Source organism: Mobula birostris, chromosome 10 (assembly GCF_030028105.1).
Source record: "Mobula birostris isolate sMobBir1 chromosome 10, sMobBir1.hap1, whole genome shotgun sequence".
Lineage (NCBI taxonomy): Eukaryota > Metazoa > Chordata > Chondrichthyes > Myliobatiformes > Myliobatidae > Mobula > Mobula birostris.
This window is the reverse complement of record NC_092379.1, coordinates 33,893,468-33,916,003: the sequence shown is the minus strand read 5'-3', so window position 1 is coordinate 33,916,003 and position 22,536 is coordinate 33,893,468. Positions and strand designations below refer to the sequence as shown.

The window sequence follows — 22,536 nt, the reverse complement described above, 5'->3', positions numbered from 1 at the left end:
GGACCTCATCATAATGATCAGTCTACTTTATTTCTTCCTCTACCTTTCATGGACTTTGAAGGTGCACAAGCACACGTCTGTTCCACCTGATTTCACCTTGTGATGTTCTGATCACAAACGATTGTAGTGCATGCTGCCGGACTATTGTTCCCTTGGTGAAATGGTCTGAAACCCAAACAGCTTCACCACTCCTAAGCAGCGACAAAGGTTTTGCTCTGCGTCTGAGATCATGCATGCTCTTTATTTTCTCACGCTGTGTTGTCTCAAAATTTCTCATTTGTTTAAGAAGGGAAGGAAGAACAGGCAGGCTTGTTCTCAGTCTTTGGCCCATTCATAGCTCGACTGTAGTCATTTGCAAGAGGTGTGGTGTTGTGCTTTGTAGGGATCTTTTGCCTTCAGTAGGGGACTTTTAACAGTTTGCACTGCTCTTTCTAGTTCTCCATTTGCCTGTGGGTACCGTGGACCGCTTGTCTGGTGTTTGAACTCACAGTCCCTAGCAAAGATTTTGAATTCTGAGCAGCTGACTTGCGGACCATTGTCTGATATAAGAGTCTCTGGTATTCCAAGGTGTGCAAATACAGGTTTCAGGTGCTGTATAACTGCTGCTGAGGATGCAGAAGACAGCTTGGGGCTCAACATTCTGTGAGTAGTAATCCACAGTAATCCCACCACCAAGCACAACTTTCCCACCCACCACTTTTTGCTTTCTCCAGGGATTGCTCCCTATGCAATCCCTTTGTCCATTTATTCCCTCCCCACTGACCTCCCTCCTGGCATTTATCCTTACAAGCGAAACAAGTGCTACACCTGCCCCAAACACCTCCACCCTCACTATCATTCAGGGCTCGAAACAGTCCTTCCAGTTGAGGCAACACTTCACCTGTGAGTCTACTGGGGTCAGCTACCGTGTTCGGTGCTTCCAGTGTGGCCTCCTGTATATTAGGGAGACCGCCTTACTGAGTGCCTATGCTCCATCCGCCAGAAAAAGTGATCTCCCAGTGGCCACCCATTCTAATTCCATTTCCCATTCCCATTCTGACATGTCAACCTATGGCCTTCTCAACCATCATGATGAGGCCACACTCAGGTTGGAGGAGCAACAACTTAAATTCCATCTGGGTAGCCTCCAACCTGATGGCATGAACATCGATTTCTTGAACTTCCAGTAAATCCCCTGCCCCTCCCCTTTACCATTCCTATTTCCTACTCTCACCTTAACTCCTTACCTGCCTATTACCTCCCTCTGGTGCTCCTCCCCCTTTTCTTTCTTCCATGGCCTTCTGTCCTGTCCTATCAGATTCCCCCTTCTCTAGCCCTGTATCTCTTTCACTAATCAACTTCCCAGCTCTTTACTTCACCGCTCCCCTTTCCGGTTTCACCTATCACCTTGTGGTTCTTCCCCCCACTCCCACCACTCCCCCACTTTCTTACTCTGACTTACCTTTTTTACCAGTCTTGATGAAGGATCTCAGCCTGAAACGTCAGCTGTACTCTTTTCCATAGATGCTGCCTGGCTTGCTGAGTTCCTCCAGCAGTTTGTGTGTTATGCTTGGATTTCCAGCATCTGCAGATTTTCTCGTTTGTGAGAAAATATTTATTTCTTTTCAGCTCAAAATGTCTGTGCCTGCAATTTGCCATGGAAGGTCTGGGAATTCTGTGGGACAGGGATGACTTTTGTGCAGTTTACCGCATGCTTCATATAGGTTTACATAATCTCTCAGCTGTGTGCTCAGACCAGGCCACCATTCAGATTGCCTTGCTCTTAGGCGACATTTTTTGATGCCTTGATGGATTTGACTCATGAGTTTGGCGTGCATAGAAGCAGGAATAATGAGTCTGGAGCCCTTTAGCAGCAAACCATCAAAAATGGTGAGTGTGTTTCTTTCAAGCCAGCAAGGTCTGATTAATGAGCTCCTTTTGGAACAACTGCCCATCCACGCTCACAATGTTGCATGATCATGCTGCAGACTTGATCCTTTTTCAACTCAGTATGAATTTTGTCCACTTTACTCTGTGATGCGGGAAAGCTTTGATATATCTGAGCTAAGTAGATTTTGGTGTCTTCCATGGGGAGTGGAGTCAGCTTCCATCCACTCAGTTTTGCATGGCATCCTCTTCAGAAGGTCTGATGTTCTGAAGGATTTGCCAGGGACATGTTCAATGTTATAACAGTATTGCATAAGCCTCATTCCGAATCTTTGCAGATGTGAAGGTAAGTCACCCAAGTTTTTCAAGCTAAGGACGCTGTCAGTTGGCTTGTGGTCTGTTTCAAGTAGGAATTTAGTGCCTATCAAGTAGCAGCTAAAGCATTCACAAGTGTACACAACAGCCAGTATCTCCTTTCTGATTTGGGCGTTACGCTATTCAATGCTCTTGATGCATATGCCGCCGGTTTTACATAAGCACTCCCCCTAAGCTAAAGGAAGAGGTGTCTGCAGAGACCTTGGGTGTTTTGTTCAGATCAAAGAATATCAATCATCAAAGTTGCTGGTGAACGCAGCAGGCCGGGCAGCATCTCTAGGAGGAGGTACAGTCGACGTTTCAGGCTGAGACCCTTCGTCAGGACTAACTGAAGGAACAGCTAGTAAGAGATTAGTCCTGACGAACGGTCTCGGCCTGAAACGTCGACTGTACCTCCCCTCAGAGATGCTGCCTGGCCTGCTGCGTTCACCAGCAACTTTGATGTGTGTTGCTTGAATTTCCAGCATCTGCAGAATCCCTTGTGTTTGTGTCAAAGAATATCAATGTTGGCAGAGAGATAAGCTCTGCTTTAAGTAATGAGAATGACCTCTGTAGTGCGTCCCAGGTTCAAACATTTCTCTGAGAGAGGAGGTCGTGTCATGGATTTGTTTTCTCCTCTAAATCTGGAATGAACTTTCCCATCTGGTTTATCATGTCAAGCAAATTGTGGATCTCTGATACATTCACAGGCTGTTTTGTTGTCCAAACTCCTGCCAGCTTACCTGATTTTGGTTGCAATCCCTCTGAGGATAGTTGGTGGCCTAAGAACTTCACCTCCAAATTCGCAAATTCACATTTATTTTTGTTCAGGGTGATTCCAGCCTGTTTCAGTTTCTCCAAGGCAGCTTCCACTCTTTTGTCATGTTCTTCACTTGAGCCTCTGAAGATGAGTATATTGTCCATGTGGAGCACTAGTCCTTCTAGTCCGGACAAAGTTTCATTCATCCTTATCTGAAAGGGTTCAGGGGCTGATGAGATGCCAAAAGGTGGTCTCTTGAAGGCATAGCGTCCATATGGTGTGATAAAGGCTGCGAGCTTCTGTAACTTGGGAGCTAAACAATCTGTCAGAACCCTGATTCTGCACCTAGTTTGGTGAAGAACCCTGCATACCCAATGTGTGCTCAACAGAGGGCAGAATAAACTTCTCCTGCCTCACTGAATTAATCAATTTTGTTATCTCAACAGAGATGCTCACTGTGCCATCTGGCTTGGGAACAGGAACAATGCCCACACACCAGTCAGTAGGTCCATTCACTCTAGTTATGATGTCCAGCGCCTACATTCTCTCAAATTCAGCTTTGACTTTGATCATCAATGGGACTGGTATATACCTCAATGTGGTCAGAAAATAAAGTGTTACTCCAGGCCTCAATTGCATAAGGTACTCTTCTTTCAGACCCCAGGCCCGTGAACAACTCCAGGTATTTCTCCTACCTCTGAGCAATGTTTAGCAAATCCAACCTTGAAAAGAGGTTCAGCTTCTTGATGGCATGTCGTCCCAGTAGAGGTGAGAAGAAATTCTGAACAACATAACTTTTCACTGTTTCTCATTTTTACATATAGATGTTATGAACATTCCTTTCGCACTGAGCTTATGTCTCCCAGGCCCCATCACCACTTTCTTTGTTGGGTTTAGTGTAATGCCAGTTTTCTGAACAGATGTTTGGGGATGGCTGTGACATCTGCCCCAGTGTCCATTTTGAACGTCACTACCTCACTTTGCAACTGAGCTGTAGAACACCAGCCTTGTCTATTTGAATCTGGAGCACCAAGGAAAGTTCTCTCTTTGGCTGAATCATGGCTTTCTTTGACTTCCGGATGAACTATTTTTGAGTGATACTGGCTTTTATAACGGCCAACTCTATTGCATTGGCAACATTTCACTTCTTTTGCTGGACAGAGCTCTTTGATGCTGAATGGAGACTTGCCGCATCTCCTGTAGTTGGGCGTTTTGTTTGTTTTGTTTGAGCTGAGCTCTACTGTTCCCTCTTTCTATTGTCTTTCTGACTGCACCCTGCTTTCTGTAGAGCTTCTAACTTTACCTCAACATTGTTTTCATGCCCTAGTTCTGCCTGTTGCTGACAAACATTCTCACTCTGCCTGACCAGAGTAATAGTTTACTCTGGTGTGAAACTTGCCTGCAACTGAAGTTTCTTTGACAATTTGGTGTCTAGTAGTCCAGCAACAATTCTGTCCCTAATGAGCTCATCTCTCAGGTTTTCATATGCACAGGGCATACAATGCTGTGATGAAATCATTTACACCTTGATCTGGCTCCTGTTTTCCGGAGTTGAACTTTGCTCTCTCATATATCACATTTCATTTTCCTGTGAAATATTCTTTGAATAGTCCTACACTATTTTGTACTCCTTTTTCCAGAGCATCTGTCAGTCCTGATCCACCCATGATGTCATCAGCTTTGTCACCCATGCAGTATATCAGTGTGCTTACTTGATGCTCTTCTGAAGCCTGAGTGAGATTGCTTGAACCCCTCAATCTCTTTAAGTGTCTGAGCTATTTTTCAAAGTCCCTCGGTTTAGAGAAATCAAATGTCTCAGGCTTGGGGGGGGGGGGGTTGGTTTATTAGGTAAGTAGATGTAGGTATTTGCTTGTTTATTATTTTATTTATTTGTACTATAGAAGTCTTATTTTCTGTCTCTCCTTGAGAGTTTGACTGACTCCTCTGCTGTGTCTGTGTTTCTGAGCATTTTCCCAGGCTAGTGGCCATGGATTATTACATTGTATCCACTCAAATGTGTTGCCTATCAACCCTAGCCAGGTCTCCGCTCAATCTCAGTTAGCAACTAGCTTCGGTAGTCCAAGCCGCTAAGTCCCTGGACACCTCTCACAAATATATATGAATAAAAAAAGCCTTACTGTAAATTCTTTCTTGTTGGAGGGGTCTCCTTTGATCTGTAGCCTGAATTCATTGATGAGCAACTACTTTTGACACCATGTTGTGTTCATTATGGAGGGGCAGTGCAGAGAACACACCAGCACGCCAGCATGCAGGCTACTCAACTGAACTTTACGGATAACACTGCTTGTATAATATGTGAATTCCTCCTCCCACGTGGGAGTGGCTAACTGAGCGACACAGAAATAACATGAACTACCACAACACTTGTGAAATAAACCGCCCTTAAAGAGAGATCTACAGTAATAAAGTCAAAGTCAAAGCAATTTAAGACCATAAGATATAGTTGCAGAAGTAGGCCATTTGGCCCATCGGGTTTGCTCCGCCATTTAATCATGGGCTGATCTTCTAGTCATCCCCACTCCCCTGCTTTCACCCCGTACCCTTTGATGCCCTGGCTAATAAAGAACCTATCTATCTCTGCCTTAAATACACCCAATGACTTGGACTCCACAGCCACTCGTGGCAACAAATTCCACAGTTTTACCACCCTCTGACTAAAGTAATTTCTTCGCATCTCAGTTCTAAAAGGACGTCCTTCAATCCTGAAGTCGTGCCCTCTTGTCCTAGGATCTCCTACCATGGGAATTTATTATCAAAGTACATATATCTCACCAAATACTACCTTGAGATTCACTTTCTTGCAGCATTTACAATAGAACAAAGAAATACAATAGAATCAATGAAAAACTAACACAAAGCCTGACAAACTAGTAAGGATTCTCATTTTCTTACCTTTTCCCGGATTTCCAGAGCTCTCTTACACAGTGGTTCTGCCTCTTTATATTTTCCTCTTTTGCCAAAGAGTACGGCAAGATTATTCAGAGTGGCAGCCACCTGCACAGAACGAGTGAAAGGACAGGTGAGATTAGAGAGTCTTTTTGTCTTCCCACACAACTCTATTTAGTCTGCTATAGCCTTTCACCGTACTGCACAAATATCATGGCCTTGTTGACTGCCACAATGAGGCAACTCTCAGGTTGGAGGAGCAATACCTTATAGTCTGAGTAGCCTCCAACCTGAACATCTATTTCTCTAACTACTGGTAATTTCTCCGCCTCTCGCCTCTCTTTTTCCATTCCCCTTCTGGTTCCTCTCTTACCCCTTCTCTTCTCCTCACCCTGCCCATCACCTCCCACTGTTGCCCCTTCCATGGTCCACTCCTCTCTGCTGTCAGATTCCTTCTTTTTCAGACCTTTACCTTTTCCAGCCATCACTTCCCAGCTTCTCACTTCATTTTCCCCCCCTCTCTGGTCTTACCCCTCGCCTCCTCCACCTTCTCATTCAGGCTTCTTCCCCCTTCCCTTCCAGTCCTGATGAAGGGTCTTGGGCTGGGACATTGACTGTTGATTCCCATCCATACATGCTGCCTGCGTTGCTGAATTCCTCCAGCTTTCAAGTCCCATTAATGACCTTTCCTGACAATTCTACAACCAGGCACTGCCATGGACTTGTTTGCACTGGTCTGCTGAGCATGATGGATTTTAATTGCTCCATCTTTAGTAGCCATCTCTTTGAATGCCTTGAACATAAAGCTGGGACTCTGGCACGGTAATGTAGCGGCTGGTGTAATGCTATAACTATGCCAGATGGAAGATCAAAGTGAAATTCTCACTGCTGTCTGCAAGGAGTTTGTACGTAACTGCGTGGGTTTCCTCCAGGTGCTCCAGTTTCCTCCCAGACTCCAAAGACGTACAGTTAGAGTTAGTGAGTTGTGGGCATGTTAGGTTGACTTTTCTGAGGTGCCTGGCACAATCCTTGCTGATTTGTTTTGACGCCAGCAACGCATTTCACTTCATGTTTCAAAGTACACGTGGCAAATAATGCTATTCAAGTCAGATGTAATAATGGTTAACACAGGAGGGGATGTTTTGAGCTGAGAACTTTCATCAGGACTGGAAAGGAAGGGGGAAATAATCCAAAATAAGAAGGTGGAGAGGGGAGTTTAAGCTGGCAAGTGACAGATGAAGCTAGCACATCTTGGACTACGTTGGTTGTTGATGCAAATAGCACATTTCACTATATGTTTCAATGTACATGTGACAAATAAAGCTAACCCAATCTTTGGAAAAAAAAAGGATGTGTCTCCCTAAACATCACCACCTCTCCATATACTTTACATTGTGCTTTTAACAAGCTCCCTTCACTATGGCTTGGTGCCGTTAATGAGGGAGAAGTCCTTTGTGATATTTTGCCATGTTAGAAGTTCTGGTTTTGACTAACATCTGCCCCATCTGTCCCAGGTACTTTCCTTCCAAGCAGCCATAATAACCCAGCCTAACTACGGTTATACATAAAGAAATTAAACTAACTGCTGGATGATCTTGGCCGAGGGTTTTCTCCCGGATTGTCAGGGCATCATTTAAAAGATTGGCTGCTTCTTTGTATTTGTTCTGATCCCTGTAAAAATCAGACAAATAATTGTTAACAGAAGACACAAGAGAATACAGACACCATTATCTGGAGCAAGAAACAACCTGCTGGAGGAGCTCAAAGGATTAGACAGCATCTGCTGGGGGAAAAGGAGAAGTTGACACTGTGGTTCAAACCCTGCATGAGGAATGCTTCCAAGTGGCACGTTGAAGCAACTGGATGCTGCAACAACTGACAGCCGCAAAAATACTTAGGAGAGGCTGCGGCAGGATTAGAGAGGCTGTGCTAGAGATTCACAGCAAAGTATTGTTCACCAGCTAAAACACCCTGTTGGAATCTGGAAGGGAGATGATGATTCCTTCCAACATTATTTGCATTAACAACACCAAACAGTGAAGAATGATAGAAATATAATGGGTTGATTGTTGTAGGTGCAACATATGGCTTTCTTAATAATCCACTGAGTATTAAAAGAGCTCTATAATACCAGCTGACGAGGAGATCTGGACCCTCGCCATAGTGTTGTTTTATTCCCTTTTTGACAGAACAGCTGTCACCCTCCTAAGCCTCGCACAAGTGCGTTCGATCGCACTAATGTAGGGAGTGTGGATGATGTGACAATTGAGGCTCACCCTGCTTTTACCTGACATGTGTCGTTGTAGCAGTGCTCACTGGACAGTGGTTAGAGTGGAAACCTTGACCAATGGAAATCCTTCCCCCGCTCTCTGTAACTCTGCCAACCATACAACTCTCTTTCTGAAATCTCAATACTCTTTTCCTTTTGACCACCTGAACAATGTGCATTTCTGCCATTGGCAGCAGGTTATGTTCTTAACTGCCTAAGCTCTAAGCTCTAGAATTCTCACTCCCAAAATATCTCTAACATTTTCTACAACACTTTCCAAAGCCAATTTCAATGGCCGAGCTCACTGCTACTTGCACTAATATGGCTTAATACCAAATTTTGCTTTGTGATCCTTCGGTGAAGTCCCTTAGGATATTTCCTATGTTGCAAAGATGCAAGACGTGCTGAAGCTGTATAGCTCAGGGATGAAAATCTCACTTGCTTTCAGACAGTTGCAGGAGCATGGTTGTATTTGTAATTTAGAAATTCTAGCAGTCAACTTGTGCAGAACAAGATCCTACAGTCATCCGGGAACAAAACAGACTGCAGATGCTAGAACTTGGACCAACAAATAATATAAAATTTTGACAATTCCTTCCACAACCCTCCACCCTCCACAGAGGCGGCTCAATCCAGAGGGTGATAAATGCCTGCGGAGGCCAAGTCACTGGGTATATTTAAAGTAGAGGTTGATAGGTTTGTGATGTGTAAAAGCGTCAAGGGTTACAGGGAAAAGGCAGGAGAATGGGGTTGAAAGGAAAGATCAGCCACGATCGAATGGCAGAGGGTTAAATGGCCTAATTCTGCTCCAATGTTTTATGGTCTAATGACCCACTAAGTTCCTCAGTAGACTGTTTACTGCACCATTTTGCAATGACTCTATAATTACTGTTCATTCACTTCTTGTCACTCCATTCACAGCACAACTGCTCTCTATAACAGCTGCAGGAAAGTTAACAGCTTGGAGAATGTGAAAATCCAACTCCAGTTTCATTATTGACATTTACTTATTCAGTCACCCAGACAGTCGGAAAGGGAACATTTGTAAATATGGGGCACAGGTGTGTACTGGGCAGAAAGATAAATTCATATTGGTGTAGATTAAACCATGAAAGTACAGCACTGTTATCACTGCATGTTCTCACAAGGTAGATTTACAACAGATTTAGGAAGTTCATTATATAAAGAACAAATTATTTTCTCAAGTAGCGAGACATTCCCAGAAGCCCTCTACAAATGGAAATGTTTTTAAAATTAATTGATCTTAATACAGATGGAAAGCGACAAGACCCCAGAGATCTAGCTGATTCATTAACCTCTAGCTGAGTTAAACTATGACCTGTAGTCTCAGCAATTTTAAAGTGATCAGCTGAGGTTAACATACATCAACTAGGCATACATTTCATAGAACAGTACAGGTGTTTTGGCCCACAATGTTGTGCCCATCTTATTAGGGAGCTTAACATAAAGGAACCCTTAGGAGAAAGTGATCATAATATGATTGAAGTTTGAAAGGGAGAAGCATAAATCACATGTATCAGTATTCCTTTGCAATGGAATAAATGGAATTACAGGGGCATGAGAGTGGAGTTGCCTAAGGTATTGGAGGGGGATACTGGTGGGGATGACGGCAGAACAGAGGTGGCTGAAGTTTCTGGGAATAGATCACAAGGTGCAGGATAGATATGTCCCACAGAAGTTGTTCTCAAATGAGAGGGTAGGTATCTGTGGCTGACAAGGGAAGTTAAGGACTGCATAAAAGCCAAGGAAAGGACATATAATGTAGTAAAAGTGAGTAGAAAGTGGATGATTGGGATGCTTTTAAAATCCAAATAAAAGGCAACTAAAAAAAGCTGTAAGATGGGAAAAGATGAAATATGAGGGAAAACTAGTCAATAATATAAAGCAGAATACTAAAAGTTATTCAGTTATATAAAGAGTAAAAGGGAGGTGACAGTTGATATTGGACCACTGGAAAATAATGCTGGAGAGGTAGTAATGGGGGACAAAGAAATGGCAGATGAACCTAATGGGTACTTTGCATCTGTCTTCACTTTGGAAGACACTAGCAGTGTGCCAGAGGTTTGTAAGTGTCAGGGAGCAGGAGTGAGTGCCATTGCTATTACAAAGGAAAAAATGGTAGGTAAACTCAAAGGTCTTAAGGTGGATAAGTCACCTGGACCACATTCCAGAATCCTGAGAGAGGTTGTTGAAGAGATAATGGATGCATTGTCATGATCTTCAAGAATCACTTGGTTCTGCATGGTCCCGGAGGACTGGAAGATTGCAAATGTCACTCCACTCTTTAAGAAGGGAGGAAGGCAAAAGAAAGGAAATTATAGGCCAATTAACCTAACTTCAGTGGGTGGGAAAGTGCTGGATTCTATCATTAAGGGTGAGGTTTCAGGATACTTGGAGACTAATGATAAAATCAATCAGAGACAGCATGGTTTCTGTAAAGGGAAATCTTACCTGACAAATCTGTTAAGAGTTCTTCGAGAAAGTGATACGTAGGATGGACAAAGGAGAGGCAGTGGATATCATTTACTTTAATTTTCAGAAGGCATTTGATAAGGTACCACTCATTATGCTGCTTCACAACATAAAATCCTGTGGCGTTACAGGAAAGATACTGGTATGAATAGAGGAACGACTGACAGGCAGGAGGCAGCAAGTGGGGAAAAAAGGGGGCCTTTTCTGGTTGGCTGCCAGTGACGAGTAGTATTACTCCGGCGTCAGTAGTTGTTAGTCACTGATTTAGATAATGGAATTGATGGCTTTGTGGATGATACAAAGATAGGTGGAGGGGTAGGTAGTGATGAGGAAGCAATGCGATTGCAGCAGGACTTAGACTAATTGGAAGAATGGGCAAAAAAGTGGCAGATGGAATACGGTGTTGGGAAATATATGATAATGCGTTTTGGTAAAAGGAATAATAGTGCACACTATTATCTAAGAGGGGAAAAAATTCAAACATCAGAGGGGCAAAGGGACTTGGGAGTCCTTGTGCACGACTCCCAGAAGATTAATTTACAGGTTGAGTCTGTGGTAAAGAAGGCAAATGCAATGTTGCCATTTATTTCAAGGGGAGTAGGATATAAAAGCAAGGAGATAATGCTGAGGCTTTATAAGACACAAGTCAGGGCACACCTGGAGTATTGTCAACAGTTTTGGGCCCAATATCTCAGAAAGGATGTGTTGTCATTGAAAAGAGTCAGAGGAGGTTCACGAGGATGAATTTGGGAAGGAAGTGGTTAACATATCAGAAGCATTTGGCAGCTTTGGGCCTGGAATTTAGAAGAATGTTGGGGGCGGGGGGGGGGGGGGAATCTCATTGAAGCCTACCGAATGTTGAAAGGACTAGGTAAGGTGGATGTAGAGAAAGTGTTTCCTAAAGTGGGGTTATCCAGAACTAGAGGACACAGCCTCAAAATTGAGGGGTGACCTTATAGAACAGAGGTAAGGAGGAATTCTTTTAGCCAGAGGGGACTGAATCTGTGGAATGCTCTGCCATAGACTGCAGCAGAGGCCAAGTCTGTAGGTATATTTAAAGCGGAAATTAATAGCTTCCTGATCTGTCAGGGCATCAAAGGATATGGTGAGAAGGCAGGTGTATGGGGTTGAGTGGGGTCCAGGATCAGCCATGATGGAATGGTGGAGCAGACTCGATGGGCTGAATGGCCTAATTCTGCTCCTATGTCTTATAGACCTTTGGATCTAATCCAAGAAGTATCTAACCCTTTCCTCCCACATAGCTGTTCATTTTTCTTTCACTATATGCCTATCTAAAAGGCTCTTAAATGCCCCTAATGTATCTGCCTCTGCTCTTCCCCAGTAATGTATTCACACATCCACCACTCTCCGTGCAAATAAAACTTACCTCTGACATTCTCCTATACTTTTCTTCAATCACCTTAAAGTCATGCCTGTCCTATAAGCAATTAGTCTAAGCTTGATATAATTCCAAGATTCTTAATTGTGCCAATATTAAGTACAACACACATAAAATGCTGGAGGAGCTCAACAGGTCAGGCTGCTTCTATGGAAAGGAATAAGGAGTTGATGTTTTGGACAGAGACCCATATCCAGCATCTACAGAATCTCTTGTGTTTACAATATTTGTTGTTAAAACTGATGGCAGAGTCATTTATTAAAAGAATGCATCTTACCTGTATACTAGAGCCAGGATATTTAACATAGTGGCCACGTCGGGGTGGTTATGTCCTGATGTTTTCTCCAGGTCTTCTAGGGCTTGCTTACAAAGTGGGACAGCCACTTCATAACGGCCCTGCGAGGCATACTGTATGACCAGGTTGTGGAGCGTTCGCAGCCTTGCTGGGATCTCGTAGCCACCTTGCTGCGCTGCTGCGGCCGCACTGCTGCCTGACTGGTGCACTGCCAGGCCCAGAACATGATCACAAATCAATGACTTCCACAACTACCTCCCATATCCCAGCCCCACCCATCTTCATTCCCCCTCCTTTACTTTAGTCATAAAGGTCCTATTTATGCATCACAAACAAAATGCTGCATGAACTCAGCAAGTCAAGCAGCATCTATGGAGAGGAATAAACACAAGACATTTTGAGCTGAGACCCGTCGTCAGGACTAGAAATGAAGGGGGATAAATCCAGAATATGAGGTGTTACCCAGACAGAATATGAGGAGTTCCTCCTTCAACTTTAAGCAAGCTGTACAAGGCTATCGCAGTACCACTTTTTGTTTTGAATTATCTGGCGGTATAGGCTCTTCAGGATCACCCACCCCCGAGCCTATTCATTTTGGACTATCTGGGGATGTAGACATGCCAGGGTCACATACAACCCTAGATATGTGGATGGTTACGAAAAATAGGCAGCACTGTAAATAGTGCAAAAGGTAAAGAAAAATTACAGGAATATCTTGATTAGCAAGATATACAGACTGAGGATTGACAAGTGGCTTTCAACCCAGATAAATGTGAGGCATGGCAATTTTGGGATATTAAATGAGAGTAGGACTTTTACAGTGAATGTTAGGACCGAGGAGTATAAATGTATAATTCACTGGAAGTGGTGTCACAAATAGATAAGATGATGACGAAGGCTTTTGGCATGCTGGTCTTCATCAGTCAGGGCACAGCATAGGAGTTTGAAAGTTATGGTGCAGTTAAAAACGATGTTGGAGCATTGTGTATAGTTTTGATCGCCCTGTTATAGGAAAGATGTTATTAAACTAGAAAGAGTACAGAAAGATTTACCAGGATGTTACCTGCACTTGGGGAGCCTGAGTTACAAGGAGAGGTTGCATAGACTAGGACTTTATTTCCTGTAATGTAGAAGATTGAGTGACCTGATGGAGATCATGAAGGGCATAGAGAAGGTAGAGAAGAGTACATAGTCTTTTTCTCAAGGAGGGGGTACTAAAAACCAGACAGCATTGGTTTAAGATTAGAGGTGAGAGATTTAAAAGGGACATCAGAAGCAGCCTCTTCATTCAAAGGGTGGGGTGTATTTGAAATGAGCAGTCAGAAATAGTAGTTGAGGCAGACACATGAGCAACATTTAAAAGCCATCTGGGTAAGTACATGGAAGGGAGAGGTTTCGAAAGATAAGGTAAACATGATTAAATGGGTGAGCTCACAAGGCAACACAGCTGTCATAGACGAACGGGTTGAAGGCCCTGGTTCAATTACATGACTATGTCTCTAAGCCAACCGCATATTTAACAGGACAAAGTAACAGGAGTAACTTTCAATTTTGACCTAATTATCTTTTATTTCTGTGTGTTCTCGCGATATTGTTAATAAGATCTTGGGACTTACCTGAGAATTTTTTTTATGCCTATCTATTGGAATGCCTCAAGCCTGAAGAATTTTACCTGAATTGGTTGTCTGATCAATTTCAGATCCTGGCAATATCAAAGTCAGCAAGTAATTCCCCCATTCCAACTTTCACCTCCAGCAAACTGTACATAACTTTGAGGGAGGAGAAGCCGAATTATAAAGGAAAAGCTTTTCAAATCAGATATGGAGCTGATTGTTAACTCTCTGCCTGGCTAATGACTGGGAGTGATGAATTCCTGGCAGACGAAAGATTTCACAAAACCATACCCAGATCGACAAGATCCTTTACGGAAGGGATTCTGTTGTACTTATCTGGTCTGGCCTGCATGTGACTACTGACCAGCAGCTTTCATCCTCACTCTGAATTAGCCTGGCAGGGAATTTAGTTGCTTGAAAAACAGCACACACAGGATGAGCACCTTTAACACAGCTACAGCTCACCACTAACTTCCTATCACGATACATCATAGCTTGGTATGGCAGGCAACCTGCTCTGAATATGCCGTCAACAAAATGGCACATTATGTCCTTCACAAAACCAGCCCCCCCTCCATCGACAGGCTGAAAAGACAGTGCGTCGGTCAGGATGAGAACTGATTTCACTCGTTCTCTGTGATGGTCATCTCCAAGACACTGAGGTGATGAAGACTGCCCCGGCTGCTGTGCCCTGTGCCTGCTAATAGATGAACTGATAATCGAGGCATTGGGCCTACTCTGGGCTGCTCCGGGGTTCGGATCTGAGGACTCATTTTTGGTTCAGAATGCTGTTGTTCGCTTCAATTGTTTGCATGATTTTTATTTATTTTCCTCTCTTGCGCATCAAGTATGGGTCTTTTATTTTTATTTGTATTCTTTTTTTCTTTAATTGGGTTCTTTTGGGTTTCTTGCTTTGTGGCTACCTGTAAGCAAGCCATCTCAAGGTTGTATAATGTATACATTCTTTGATAATAAATGAATCTAGAATCAACTCATTCTACACTTCCTCCAGCCTTGGAAAGCATCTACAAAGACCCTTCCCATCTCAGTCATTCTCTCTTCTCCCCTCTTCCATTGGGTAGAAGTTACAAAAGCCTGAAAATATACACAACCAGGCTCAACTACAGCTGTTAGAAGACTCTTGAACACACCCCTTGCATGATAAAGATTAACGTTTGATCTCAATCTGCCTCATCATGGCCCTGTATAATTTCTCTGCATTGTTACTGCTTTTCCCTTGCACTTCCTTGATATACTAATGTAATGAAATAATTGGTATGGATGGCATGCAAAACATTGGTCACATGGGTTTAATTGGGTACAGGCTGATTGCACTGAAGGGGCCTGTCAACATGCTATATCTCTGAAATAAAGTAAAAAAAAATAAAACCTGTTTTCCATAGTGTTACAGTACATGTGACAATAATAAACCATTACTTCTCCAGACAATAAGGAATGGGCAATAAATTATGCTCAAATCCTGTGAATGAGTTCAATAAAACATTAGCATTGTTTGACTCAACATTTACACAATACATACACTGACTCTGGTCATCCTCATTTGGAAAAAGATCATCCAGTGATCCTCTTGACAACGCACTGTCTTTGTCTTCCTGAAAAAATAACAAATTAGGAAGAAATGTCATGAAAAAATCATATATACAATACCATTGATGGATCCTGATACTTTTATGATCCAAACTCTAGAATGAGGTATAAGACTTATTGCTTACGATCGCTTTATTAAGCGTTACAAAAGCAGAAAACTATCAAGAGAGGGATAAAGGAAAAAGCAGCTGTGGTTGACTCATACTCAGACTAGAGATCAAAAATTCCAGTGACAATTAACCTATAAAATAGCCAGAATTTAGTGTAGTGACACCTGCTACAGAAAACTACAGAGTTTCTAGAAAAATATATAAACAACTGCACTGTAATTGCTGGAAATTTCACTGAATGATCACAAGCAAGCATAGGAAAGTTACACTACAAGAAAATAACAATTCTACACCCTAATTCAACACAGTTCAGAAACTACTTGACTGACCGGCATGTGAGAATTTCAGTGGCCATGAAAGTGAAATAGATAAGGGATTGCAGATTGCTGTGGGAGAACTTTTTAGGATGGAGACAAGAAAACTGGGAATGCCTGACCACAGGGTGAGCTGGAGCTATAACTTTAGAACCCGGCTACTCAACCAAAGGGTAAATGGAACCATTTAAGCATCAGGCTCAGGTCAGAATGTTTTTGAAAAGAGGTAGCAACTCCCTCTTCAGAAACAAATTTAACAGTTGGCATTGTTTGACTTCATTGCTGTGTTGTACATATGCCACATCCCAGGCTGTTTTTTTGTGCACAGTGGGCCCAGAGCAACAGGGAGAGAGACTGGTGGTGGACCTTAGCTAGGAAGACAAGTGATGAACAAACCAAAAACTACTGAGCGCTGTCAAATGAAACTAAAGCAGCAGCTTTTCTACTTGAGGTTGACTGGACCAGATTACTGATTTAAAGATTAGCTTGATTTGCCACATGTACATAGAAACATACAGTGAAATGCGTCATTTCTGTCAATAGCCCGCAGATGTGCTGGGGACAGCCTACAAGTGCCTCTACACTTCAGATGGCAACAAGGTCTGTCCATAACTAACCCCAACCTAGACACCTTCTGGAATGTGGCGGGAAACCAAAGCACCCGGAGGAAATCCACAGAGTCACAGGGTGAATGTACAAACCCCTCACAGATAACAGCTGGAATTGAACCCCAATCTTTTGATTGCGGGCACTGTGAAACTTTATGCAAACTGCTATACTATGCAATGTAAAGTCCAAATCCGTGATTTGGGCATTATGATGTATCCTTAGACTTGGATCTGATTCAATATGGCCACAGCTTGGTAAGGCTTTGGATGTTATCTGTACATGGACCTCAGTGACTGGTCCAGCAGTCGAAATCAACTCATTCAGAAAAACATGTCAACACAAAGAGCACAGGAAACAGAATTTATGACAGACACTTTAGCAAAACCCTTTCCAATTAAAACAAGGTGACTTATGAGCAGAGGACTGTTGAATTCATATTACAGCTTTTAAATTAATTTCAACCATTTCTAGCTGTGTGTCCTGGACTGGTAGACAAAAATGAGCAAATCAATTTCAGCTTGCATTGAGAATATATGCAATTGTCACAAAATTGCCCATTACTGGAACTAGGCTGTTCAACCTATTTTCTGTAAACCGGCCCTGTGAGTGAGCTATTTAACAAATCCCCTTGTACCCGAAGTACTATATATTTTTCTCCATGGCGTAATAGTTAGCATAATGCTATTACAGTGCTTGCAAACCCAGGTTTAATTCCCAGCACCGTCTGCAAGGAGTTTATACGTTCTCCCATGATTACATGGGTTTTCTTTGGCTGCTTCGATTTCTGCTCACATCCCAAAGTTTAATTGGTCACATGGGTATAACTGGGTAGTGTGGGCTGATTGAGCTAGAGGGGACTCCCCTTCCTTTTGATTATACTTAACTAAATTGTTTTGCAATCAACAATGGTTTCAGTTCTAAATGTTCCTGCATTACGTTCATGATATCAGCAAACCTCATTCGGCTGATTTGGTTGCAGCAGTCAAACTTCTATGCAAACTGTGTGTTTTTTCACCTCTTGCACTCAGCAACATTAGCACTTCCTTTTCATTGGTTATTTTATTTGCTTCAAAATATTGCACAATTTGATCAGAATCCAGTTATCTGTGGTGCAATTGAACGTATCTATCTTTCCAATGTAGCCATCATTTCTGCTTTTTTGTATTTATTATTATCACCTGATATTCACTGTTTATGAACCCAAGATTTTTGTCTATATTCTGCCTTTTTTTTTTAAACTTGACCGTCTCTCTCCCTTCTGAAAAACACATACTGTGCTTTTTTTTCCCTTAACGTCTCTCCCACTCTCCCCTTCCAAAGAAGGAAAATGTGCTGCACTTCAAAAGGAAGGTAGTCATCTCAGGTTCATTATAAAACTTCCTGAATTCCACTGTTACATTTTGTAATTCCAAAAACTAACTGTAAGAAAAACACAGAGCTGGGGATACCCAGGTACTTAGTTTCTTTTCTTTAGTGGGGCTCTCACATATGACATGGTGGCATAATGACCTATGCCATCAACATCCATTTAGATATAATCCGTAATGAATTATGTAAACAAATAATGCTTAATCAAACAATATATTTACAATATTACTTAAATGTTACTAAAATATTAAATATACAATGGTACTGCTTTACAGTGCGAGCGACCCGGTTTAATTCCTGTCGCTGTCTCCCTATTCTCCCTGTGACAACACGAGTTTCCTCTGGATGCTCCAGTTCCCTCCCACATTCTACAGACTGCCAGATTTATAGGTTAATTGGTTACATGGGCAGCACAGGCTCGTTGGACCAGAAGGGCTTGTTGCCATGCTATATCTTTAAATAAATAACAATAAATGAGTGCTGACATACCGCTGCTTCCTCGTCATCATATTTCTTCATTTGGTTCATGAACTCCAGGTGCTTCTTTTCCTCCTCCAGCTGCGCCACTGTCTGCTCGCTTTTCTGCAGCTTCTGCTGGGTGCCGGCTAACTCATCCCGCAGCCACTGGTTCTCCTGGCACAGACGGCGAACCTGTGCCCTCAGCTTCTGCTTCTCGGCCTCCACCATACTGAGGTGGTTAGACAGAGCTGTCACCACCTGAAATACACAAAGTACACAGAAAAAGTTGGAATACTCAGCAGATTGGGCAGCATCGGCAGAGGCAGAAATGTTAGAGTTGCTGTTTTTACTTCAGATAAGTAGCATGTGCAACATTTTGTGCTTTAACTCTAAAATAAAAGCTATCTGAAGGCCTCCAAATCTCTCCAGGAATTGACTTTGTTGTAGTTTTGGCCATATCCTAATAAGTTTGCTCAACCTTGACTTTTTTTGCTTGTGCAGGAGTATATCTGACCTTCCTCTTTGTTATGCTGAACTGAAGACCTGGATGCACTTTGCATCTGGCCCTTCAGGTGTGAACAAGCAATACCTTAAAACAGCGCAACACTCTCTATTTAAATGAGGTATCTGGCCTTGATTAATTAAAGTACAGGCAAGCGCTTTGTTTTTCTTTATTTAGCTTTATCACTATGTTTTTAATTAATTCCTATCAAGAGATAAATTAGCAGAAGTATAATTCGATAAGGTGGTACAGCAGTAGAGTCATTGCCTCCAAATGCCAGAGATCAGGATTCAATCCTAACCTTTGGTGCTGTCTGTGTGCAGTTAATATGGTTTCTCTGTGACTGCAATGGTTTCCTCCGGGTACTCCAGATTCCTCCCATATATCAAGGATGAGTAAGTAATCAAGTTAATTGGCCAGTAGGGCCAAATCACCACTAAGTGTCAAAGAGTGGTAGTGTATTGATAAAGCAACACAAACTTTGATTAGTCATGTTTTCCAGGTGCCTAGCTCATATCTCCCCAATCAGACCCTTTACTCCCAGTTGAAGGAAGGTCGGCGAGCCCCTGGTAGGCAAAGAAAATACTTCAAAGGTAACATTAGCCTGAAGAAATTCAACATTACATCCAAAAACTGGGAAGACATTGCACTCAATAGATTAGATGAAGGCTATCTGTTAAAACAGGGAGCTGCACTACATGAGAGCAATCTCTCCATGCTGTACAGAAGAAGCGGCAGCTGCGACAGAAGAAAATGAACAACCAAATCATTAACTACAGCTACCACTTAATTGTGTCCACGTTGCACCAGAATATGTGGATCCTGGATTGGTCTCTCCAACCACATGAGGACCCACTGTTACATACCTCATGGATATCTTGTGACTGTCTTATAACCATGACGTAATGGTCTTTTGGAGGTCACCTGATGTAATTTTCCCACCGATGTGAGGTCATGTGATGACATGTTCACCACGGGTATAAAAGGAGACCCCTGGGGTGACGCAGTTAGTTTTCCAGTTAGAACGTTAGCCAGATATTCCGCTCCGCTGTGTATTTGCCTTATGACGCAATTTTGATTTAAACGAAGTTTTACTTTCTATTATAAGGTACAAAAGTGTTGGGCAGGCAGTTTAACCAATAGTTGCCAGATTTGTTGATGTACCTTTTCAGTAATATTCGAGAGTGAAGACGGGAACCTGAAGGAGTTGTCGGACGGTTGAAAGGATCGGCCATTATTGAATTCGTTCAAGCAAGAGTGATCTGCATGAGATAGCCTCTGCTAAAAGCAGCAGAAAGGTTGTGCAGTATCTATTATCCAGAGGGAAAGGTCATTGCTTTTAAACTGTTTTATTTCCGTTGTTGTGAATCTTGAACGAGGCAGGATCTGGCTGGGATCGGCCGTGACGTTGTGTCTTCAAGGAATTCTTTACTTCAGGAAAGTCTCTCCTAATTGACTGTATAAATCTCTTGGACTTTTGAATTTGCCATTCTAAGAACTGTGTTTGAATTTACCACTTTAAGAACTGTTTTCACATTTATTGCTTTAAGAACTAGTACTGAGTGGCAGTTTGTTAAATGGCCGCATAGCAGTTTACTTACAGTTAAGATCCGTTTGCTTGTTTATTTTTAATATTGAGCAGAGTTTAATAAATGTTTGATTGTTTTTATAAAACCTCACTCAATTCGATTGATATTCATTGTTGCCGATCACGTGACACCACCAATAGACAACACCTTAGGAGAACATCATGCTCAATTTGAGTGATCGCACTACTACTAGAATATTGATGAGATTGTGGGGGAATAAATATTGGGAATAATGAAGGATTAGTGTAAACAATGGTCTTGATGGGATGAAGGGCCTGTTTCTGTGCTGTATGACTATATGACTTCATTGAATCTGTTGCAACGAAGAGCTGTTCTGAATGAAGCAATTGCTCCAAGCAACAAATTAGACAAGCTTTCACCTTCCCCTGGCAGTGGAACTAGAGATGTTAAACTGACGTAAAATCTAGGAAATTTTCAGACAATATCTCCTTCTATAATTTTTTTAAATTATTTAAATCTATTTACATTTTTGAGTATCTTGAGATCCTCCTCCAGTCATGGTTTGTTCCACTGTGTAGAGAAGCTATGGCAAACATGTCTCCAGGCTGATCTAACCCAGCCTTGATACAAGTCCAGGCAGTGGGATTAGTTTAAACATGATCTAGTTCATTCATCTCTTATCCAAACCTTTTATGAAAAGTAAACATTTTAAGGGTAAAAATTTCTTAAGATACAGGTTAATGGCTTTTATTCCATAAGTCAGGATCAGCAAAATTCTATGTCATAAATTGACCTTCCATAGTTTTATTTAGCTATAGAGAGCAGTTCTGTCAACATAATTCAGTTAAAGTCTATGGACCCAATAACTAGCATAGCAATGAAAAGGCATGTTCTGAACAGATGCCTTAAAATCTTAGTATCTTAAAAACTCTTTACACACAGGGGTAAGGTGTCATTTTCTTCTGCCTTCCTGCAAACTCTATGCTGTAAACTTACATTAAGTGAACAAATGGCAAGATGTAAGTGGCAATAAACTTCACACTCTCTTGGAGTCCATGTGTCATGAAAATAACAGCATGGTGTGTCTGATATATGAGGGGAGAAATTTGTAGACAATGTCTTTATTTGTCAGAGTTTAATAAAATGAGAGGTGATCTCATTTAATCTTTCTAGATAGAGTGGAGGCAAGGAGGACATTTCTCTCAGCTGATGAATCTAGAACCAGAGGTCACAGTCTCAGAATAAAGGACAGCCATTTAGCTCAAAGTTCAAAGTAAATTTATTATTGAAGTACATATATGTTACCATGTACTGTACCTACAACCCTCAGGTTCATTTTCTTGTGGGCATACCCAATACAGCCAGTAACTATAATAGAATCAATCAAAGACTTCACCAACAGGGTGAACAACCAGTGTGCAAAAAACAACAAACTGTGGAAATACAAAAGAAAGGGGAAAAAAGGGAAATAATAATAATAATAATTATTAATAAATATCAAGAACATAAGATGAAGAGTTCTTAAAAGTGAGTCCATTGTTTGAGGAAAGAGTTCAACGATGGGGGAAGTGAAGTTGAGTGAAGTTATCCCTTTTGGTTCAAGAGCCTGATGACTGAGGGGTAATAACTGTTCCTGAACCTGGTGGTGTGAGTTCTGAGGCTCCTGTACCTTCTTCCTGATGGCAGCAGAGAGAAGGGACCATGACCTGGGTGGTAGGGGTCCCTGATGAGGATGCTGCTTTCTTGTGACAGCACTCTGTATAAATGTATACCTTTTGTAGGATTTTCCATTCAAGGGCACAGGTGTTTCCAAACCAGGCGGTAGTGCAGCTGGTCAACATATTGTCCACCACACATCTAGTCATAGTTATAGATGTCATGCCAAAATTTCAGAAACTCTTAAGGAATAGAGACAATGCTGAGGTTTCTTTATAATTGAATCTACATGCTGGGCCCGGGACAGGTCCTCTGAAATGAGGCTGAGGTTGTGTTGTGCCCTGGCTGCTGCAGGCTTAGTGTCTGCGAGCTTCATTATGGACGGAGACTGAGACTTATGGGCC

General features: G+C 42.2%; 1 protein-coding gene across 2 annotated transcripts in view; it reads right to left on the bottom strand.

Moving 5' to 3' along the window:
* Positions 1-22,536, bottom strand: part of LOC140203947 (kinesin light chain 1-like) — a 126,704-nt gene that overhangs the window by 68,276 nt on the left and 35,892 nt on the right. For both annotated transcript variants that reach the window (XM_072270141.1, XM_072270142.1), the window contains exons 4-8: positions 18,455-18,682; positions 15,497-15,569; positions 12,326-12,551; positions 7,471-7,558; positions 5,894-5,995 (exon numbers count right to left, since the gene is read on the bottom strand). In XM_072270141.1, the coding sequence (XP_072126242.1) occupies positions 5,894-5,995; positions 7,471-7,558; positions 12,326-12,551; positions 15,497-15,569; positions 18,455-18,682 (717 nt within the window). The remainder of the gene's footprint in view (positions 1-5,893; positions 5,996-7,470; positions 7,559-12,325; positions 12,552-15,496; positions 15,570-18,454; positions 18,683-22,536) is intronic.